General features: G+C 55.3%; 1 protein-coding gene across 1 annotated transcript in view; it reads right to left on the reverse strand.

Moving 5' to 3' along the window:
- AKAP8 (A kinase (PRKA) anchor protein 8) overlaps nt 1-6,896 on the reverse strand; it is a 25,259-nt gene extending 18,363 nt beyond the window's left edge. Inside the window, exons 1-7 of the mRNA XM_011953408.1 lie at nt 6,593-6,896; nt 4,855-4,893; nt 2,795-2,827; nt 1,961-2,240; nt 1,030-1,513; nt 407-536; nt 123-169 (exon numbers count right to left, since the gene is read on the reverse strand). Coding sequence (XP_011808798.1) covers nt 123-169; nt 407-536; nt 1,030-1,513; nt 1,961-2,240; nt 2,795-2,827; nt 4,855-4,893; nt 6,593-6,896 — 1,317 coding nt within the window. The remainder of the gene's footprint in view (nt 1-122; nt 170-406; nt 537-1,029; nt 1,514-1,960; nt 2,241-2,794; nt 2,828-4,854; nt 4,894-6,592) is intronic.
- Between the last annotated feature and the right edge of the window lie 72 nt (nt 6,897-6,968).

The raw sequence follows: 6,968 nt of genomic DNA on the forward strand, positions 1-6,968 counted from the left end.
GGCCACTGCACTCCAGCCTGGGTGACAGAGCGAGACTCCGTCTCAACAAGAAAAAAAAGAAAAAAAGAAAAAGAAAGAAGATATCCCACGCTAGAGGTGAAAGGCCTGCCTGGTGGACTTACACCCTTGAATTCTTCATCTCCCGAGCGGAAGTCACCAGCTGCGTCATCTGCCAGACACAAAGAGAGGAAAAGTCAGTCCCCGGAGAGTGGTCCCATCTGGTTTCCATCCTCCCAAGCTCGCCGTCCAGGGTGAGTCTGTCCCGACCAGGGTGAGTGTGCCCTGACCACAGTGGGGGTGAAACATGCCATCCGTGAGTGTCCATGACACAGACGGGGCAGGCACACCCCAGCGGGCAGCTGACCCATCCTACATCCGCCTGGCCCACCTGGCCCCCAGAACATACCATTTTCGGAGAAATCTCCTTCACTGTCAACCCGGGCCAGTTTGGTATCTGGCTCCTCGTAAAGTTGGAACTGCTTCCGTTTCCTGCCCGTGCCATCTGGTCCGAAGCGGTCAAACCCTCTCCTCTTGGGCTACAGACAACAAGCATACCCCATAAGCTACTTACCAGGGCCGTGAAGATGCCCCACAGAAAAGAGCAAGGAAGTTATCAGATCAGACAACACAGGCACAAAAGATCTTTTAAAAAGCAGAGACAACGTATTTGAAACTAAAAAGAAAATCATGCTGAGTGAAGGAAGCCAGGAACAAAAGGCCGCACGTTTCGTGACTCCATTTGTGCAAAATGTCTAGAACATGCAAATCCGGAGACTAGTGGTGTTTGTTGGAGGCAGTGGGGGGAGGAGACGGGGGTGACTATGGAGCAGAGGTTTCTCTTCCAGTTGACAGAAATGCTAAGATTAGACTGTGGTGGTGGGGATGGTTGCACAATCCTGTAAATTAACTAAAAGTCGAACTGCGCACTTAAAAACATTTAAGTGAATGTTGAGATGGGGAAGTTTTACCTCGATAAAGCTGCTAAAAAGAGAAGCAAAGGCAGCTGGAAGGGACCTCGTGAGGGCTTACCCGATCCCGCATCCGAGGCTGCGAGCGGCCACATCCGTAGGGCATGGTGTTGTCATAGCCGCCTGCCGCCTGCATGCTCATCACGCCGTAGTCGGGAGCCATGGACTGGGAGAAGAGGGACGGAGGCGGCCGGCTGGGGGAGGGCCCTCCCAGGCCCCGTCCACCCACGTAGTTCAGCTCGTTCCAAGGCGTGGACAGGGGCTCAGAGGACGCAGCGGGGGGTACGAAGGGGTCGCTGCGCATGAAGGCGCCAGGGTTGCTCCGGTCCTGGAAGCGGCCCTGGCCCCGGCCCCGCAGGAAGCCATCAAGGGAGCCCCGCTCCCGGGCCGGGTCCCGGCATTCACTGTACTGCCCCCCAAAGCTGCCATTGCGGTCGGACCCCAGGCCGAAGTCATAGTCGTAGCTGTAGCTGGGGCGGTAGGGGTTTTGCTCGGGCAGGCAAGGCCTGGAGTCACAGGACTCGAACGGCTGGAAGCGGAAGGAGCTGCAACAGAAGCACAGCCTGTCAGGGGCGGTCACCCCGGTCACCCACTGCCACACCCCCTCAGTATAACCTCGACGCCCCTACCTTCAAAACAGCAAACCAAACCACCCTGCATCCCACCTAAGTGCTCGGATGGCCAACACCAACCAACACCCCCCCAGAACACTGCTGAGTGGGGGACACAGAGCCCCTGGCCACAGGAGCAGCAGGATGTAGAAAAAAGGAGTCTCGGGGAGCTTAGCCAACAACCATGCCCAAGCCCCACCATGAAGAAAAGCAAGGAAGTCCTACTGTAACACCACTGGCCCTCCACGAGCCCAGCTCATCAATGCCACACCCAGGAGGGAGGCGAGGACAGGTCCTCCCCCAAGAGTGGGTGCCCACTCCCATGTGCACAAAGGTGGGGAGGTGTGGGGTCCCAGGGGAAGGGCTTGGGTCCATAATCACCTCTCCCGGTCCTGCATGCCCTCCCCACCGCCGCCGCTCCCGCCCCTGCCTCCTTCCTTGGACATCATGTCCAAACGCTGGTTGATCTTGGCAATGAGGGAGTCAGAATTGTCGGTGCACGGCTCTGGGCCATAAGAGGCCATGTGCACGGCAGGGCCCCCCGCCGCCAGGCTGCCATCGTTGGCCTTGGTGGCCTCCCACGAGGCTGGGCCGTAGCTGAAGGTTGCGCCTGTGGTGACACTGGTGTTCTGGGCGCCGTAGTAATTGTAGTTTTCATAACCTGTCATGGGGGGAGGAGCCAAGTCAGACCTCAGCAGCCATGAGACCTGTCTGTGGTGGACACAACCAGGGAGCGGCACCCACTGCCACCGAGAAGGGAAAGGGGTGTGGGACCCAGTGCTGCCGGCATCATTTCACACTGCACTGTGACCTGCCAAGAGGCAGCAGGAGGTGGCTAAAGAAAGGGGCAGCCTCAGGGCCAAGCAGTGGGTTTTCCGTGCCAGACTCTAGGACCTGTTCCCCATTCTAAGCCGGGTGACTGAGAGTCTGGGAACAGCAGTTCCGGCTGCTGACAGGTCCCACAAAGGACCGCTGCTCCCAGAGCACAGTCACAGTCCTCCCCATCATGCTTCCCTGAGGCTGCCCACCACAGCCGTCTGCAGCCGCCCCACCCCACCAACCGCTCCGTATTCACAACAGCAGCTCTGGCTGACTGTGTCCTTAGGAACAGAGCCAGGAAATCCATGTCAAACCTCCCTGATGGGCTGACCCGCCTGGCCTTCAGATCAGAGGCCCACTCGCCCACCCACAGACCGCCCCCCGCCAAGGGCTTACCTTGCCAGCTGGCCACACCAGTTCCATATGCACCTTAGGGGAAACAAAAACACACAAGAGCCCTGTTTGCAGAACGAAGGCACTGACACCCCAGCTGTCACCCCGCTCCACCCTCCACAGTCCCAGAGCCAAGGCTTCCCTCCGCAGCGCTCAGGAAGGCACCCCTGGGTGTTCTTAGCTCACTCAACTCCTACAGAGCACTAGGCTGAGCACAAGCCAGCCCTCTCTCCCATGCAAGGCCAACTTCCCATCAGGGCAAGGGAAGGGATGCTGCACGCTCCCCAGGAAGCTCGTCTACTGTGGGCTGCTGGCCAAGAGGTTGGCCGGGTCAGGCCCCAGGCAGAGTCCTCGTAAAGGGCCAGTTCCCACCAGAAGCCAGAGTGCAGCTGCTGCCAACTGCACAGCTAGGCATTGGTGCAAAGTCACGTCCTTAACTCAAGCGAGTAAGAGGACATTATGTGCCTGGAGCGACTTGGAAGGCCTCCTCCTGAAACACCGGGTGGTGGCTCGAAAAGCAGCCCCACTCCCCATATTGCTAGAGACAGATTTCAGACTCAGAAAACAAAGGAAGCCCTCGTGCCCTAGAACACGGACTGGCAGAAAGCAGAAAACTTTGCCAGCAGAGAGCAGACAATGGTCCCCCAAACAAGCCTAGCATCATGACCCTGACTCTAGAGTGGGGGTCTGCAAAAAGTCAGGCCACACGGAGCCCACTGCCCGCCTTGGCACAGCCCTTATGATTTTCGAATTCCAGTGCTCCTAAGTAAGTACCAGCACACTGCCTGTAGCCCTGTGTTCTCAGGCTCTGCCCTCAGTGAAGGGTGAATTTTACTTTTTTAAATGGTTGGGGTAAAGCTTCTAAGGTATATTCAATGACAAATTTGACATGAAATACATCACTTACACATTGGGTCAAAACTCAGAGACTATGCAAATTAAGCAAAACTATGAGCTATAGTGAATAATATCACATAAACACTGGCTAATTAATTGTAACAAATGCACCACACTAATGCAAGTTTTTTTTTTTTTTTTTTTTTTTTTTTGAGACAGGGTCTTGCTCTGTCACCCAGGCTGGAGTGCAGTGGCTCACAGCTCACTGCAGCCTTGACCTCCTGGGCTCAAGCAATCTTCCTACCTTAGCCTTCTGAGCGGCTGGGATTACAGGCACGCACTGTCACGCCCTGCTAATTTTTTATTACTAGGATAAAAGGATCACTTGAGCTCAGGTCTCGAACTCCCAGGCTCAAGTGAGCCTCTTGCCTCAGCCTCCCAAAGTGCTGGGAATACAGGCATGAGCTGCCTCACCCAGCTAATGAAAGATCTTACTAATGAGGCTGGGTGTGGTGGCTCACACCTGTAATCCCAGCACTTTGGGAGGCCAAGGAGGGCTGATCATGAGGTCAGGAGTTCAAGACCAGCTTGGCCAACATCATGAAACCCTGTCTCTACTAAAAATACAAAAATTAGCTGGGCGCGGTGGTGGGTGCCTGTAATCCCAGCTACTCGGGAGGCTGCGGCTGCAGTGAGCCAAGATCACATCCCTGCACTCTAGCCTGGGCAACAGAGCAAGACTCCCGTCTCCAAAGGAAAAAAAAAAAAAATCATACTAATGAGAGACACTACACCTGAGTAGAGATGTATGGGCCTATGAAACTCTACTACTAAATCTAAAGCTGTACTAAAAATCTGTTAATTATAGAGAAAAAAAACACCTTGGATATACCCTCAGCTATTTACTCAGAATAAAAACATTTTGCCAAAATAGAGGATTTAACAACACACAAAAATTATGATCTTCGAATTATATTCTCTGTAAGTAACTATTGGCATTGTCCCATCCACTCTTTCACACATTTATGACTGCTTTCCTGCTACAGAGACTGTGGAGCTCATAAAGCCACAAAGATATTCACTATCTGATCCTTTACACAAAGTTTGCTGACCCCTGGGCTACCACTCTCCCTTGACCCTGGTGACCATCAGGTTCAGCTCTGCCATGCTAGGGCCTTGAATGTAGGGGAAACCCACACCTCACCCGCAAAGCAGAGCCCACTTACCCTGGGTGTTGGCAGGTCCAGCACTCCATGCCCCGTAGCCTGCAAGAAGACCCCGTGAGTTAAGATTCTATTTGTCACACCAGAGAACAGGTCCTTTTAGGGGTACTCTTAAAGGGATCTCCTTACAGTTCAGTGTCAGCCTTACAAGAAGAAATACCCCCCTCCACACACAAAAAAGCCACCCCACAGCTGGCTAACGGCATCATCGCATTCCACTTGGCTGAGATCAAAGCAGAAAAAGAGTGGGAAGTGGGTTTGGAAGCCAGTTCCGCCTGCAGAGGGACCTTGGCCAAGTACCTCACCCCTCCAAGAGTCCATCCACAACTAAGGCTAACACAAGACAATCCACTCAGCATGAGGACACATTCCCCCACCCACCACACAGCCAGGAAACCAGTTCCGACTACTATCACAAGGACCCCGTAACTGAGAACAAGCAGGGAATTTGGTGACATAAACTGCATCTCTCTAAGCCGCACTTCCTATCACTTTTAAGTCCTCCACGGATCCCCTGGACCTTTAAGTCCCAGGGCCTTGGCATGGCCCGAAGGCATCAGACTGCACTTTTCGACCCTCCAACACCCCCCCCCCCAACTATGGCATCTGTCTGGTCCCTCCAGGAAGGAGGATGGGAACTGTGTTCTCTTCATTTCTGTGTCCCTGGGGCCCAGCACTGAGCTGCGCGCGGGTGGCTACCATGCCTGTTAAATGACTTCACTTTGATGAGGCAGGAACATACCCATGGCTCCCTCACCAGAACAACCCCCGCCGCTAAGTGCCTACTGTGTGCCGATACACTGCAAGCACCCAGCAAACCCTGTTGTCCCGAAGGCCATTCAGAGACAAGGGAGCTAGGCTCATGGGTTATGAGCCTTGACCCAGTCATAACCGCTGAGTTTTGCCCTCTGCTATGCTACGCCTTCCCCTCCGTCAAACCGCAAAGCCTTCAAATTAAATTTGCATCCGTGCAACAGAAAGGCAGACTGCAGATTCTAACAGCAAGTAACCAACCTCGAGAGGCCGCTTCCCTCTGAAGCTCTAGTGTAAGTAGCACGCATATTAACCTTAAAACGCTCCCCGAAACACAAGAAATCGGGGAAGCTGAACTATCTCCACTGTGTCTGAAAGGCTTTCGGGAAGTAGGAAAAGGGGATTAAAAAAACCTCTCCAAACTAAGACTGAAAAAGACAATACCGGAAGAAAAGATCTGATGGGAAGGAAGAGAAAGAATGGTGAAATCTACCCAGGCTGTGGAAGACTAGGAGAGCCAGGCTGAGCCTTCGCTAGGACCCGGAAGACACCAAAGCACATCGCGCACGCTGCCGCCTCAGGACCGACCCCTCTCCTGTCTCTGCAATTTCTGGTGACGGGATAATTCTGCCCTGCCACTTCTCAAGATCGACAACTTCTTGAGCTCCTGCAGCCAGGATCAGACCACTAGCTTCTCTACACCCAGTCGAGCTCCACCCAGCATGTCCCAACTATCCCCTGTGGGCAAACTTGGCTCCCAGAAGGCTCTGATTCCAGAGGCGGGGAGCAGGAAGCTCGAGAAGATCGGCCCTACTGCAGGGCAAGCGCTAAAGCCAAGTGGGGAAAGGACACGTTCCCTCCTGCACAACCCCTTGGCCCCTCCAAGCCACCACAACGCACTGCCTACATGAGAATGGCCAATCTGTCACCAGCCCCAGGGCACATCAGGTTTCCAGCTTTGTACGGACACTCAGCATCTGCCCCTCACCATCCTGTCCCACGCCAGCACGCGCCGGGTACAGATCTGGAGCCCGGCGAGGCTGACTCCTGCGCCGGCCGCACTCGACCCCACTGCGCAGCACCGGGGATTCAAGGCCAGACCCCGCGCAGCCCGACGGCTTCCAGAACAGGCGCCCTGGGCCTTGGGAGCCCAGCGGAGGCCCCACCCGGCCCCAAAGGCCTAGGGCAGGTCGGGAGAGGCGGCCCCAGCGGTCCACCCGCGACCCCAGACCCAGCGCCCGGAGCCCGACCTCAGGACCCCACGCTGTAGCTCCGCCCCCTAGCGCCGCCATTTTGTGGCGTCTTCGGAAGAGGAAGCCGGGAGTGCAAACCCCGGGGTCGCCGGGAGCCGGAAGGGCCCCGCA

This window comes from Colobus angolensis, unplaced genomic scaffold (assembly GCF_000951035.1).
Source record: "Colobus angolensis palliatus isolate OR3802 unplaced genomic scaffold, Cang.pa_1.0 Scaffold36, whole genome shotgun sequence".
Classification (NCBI taxonomy): domain Eukaryota; kingdom Metazoa; phylum Chordata; class Mammalia; order Primates; family Cercopithecidae; genus Colobus; species Colobus angolensis.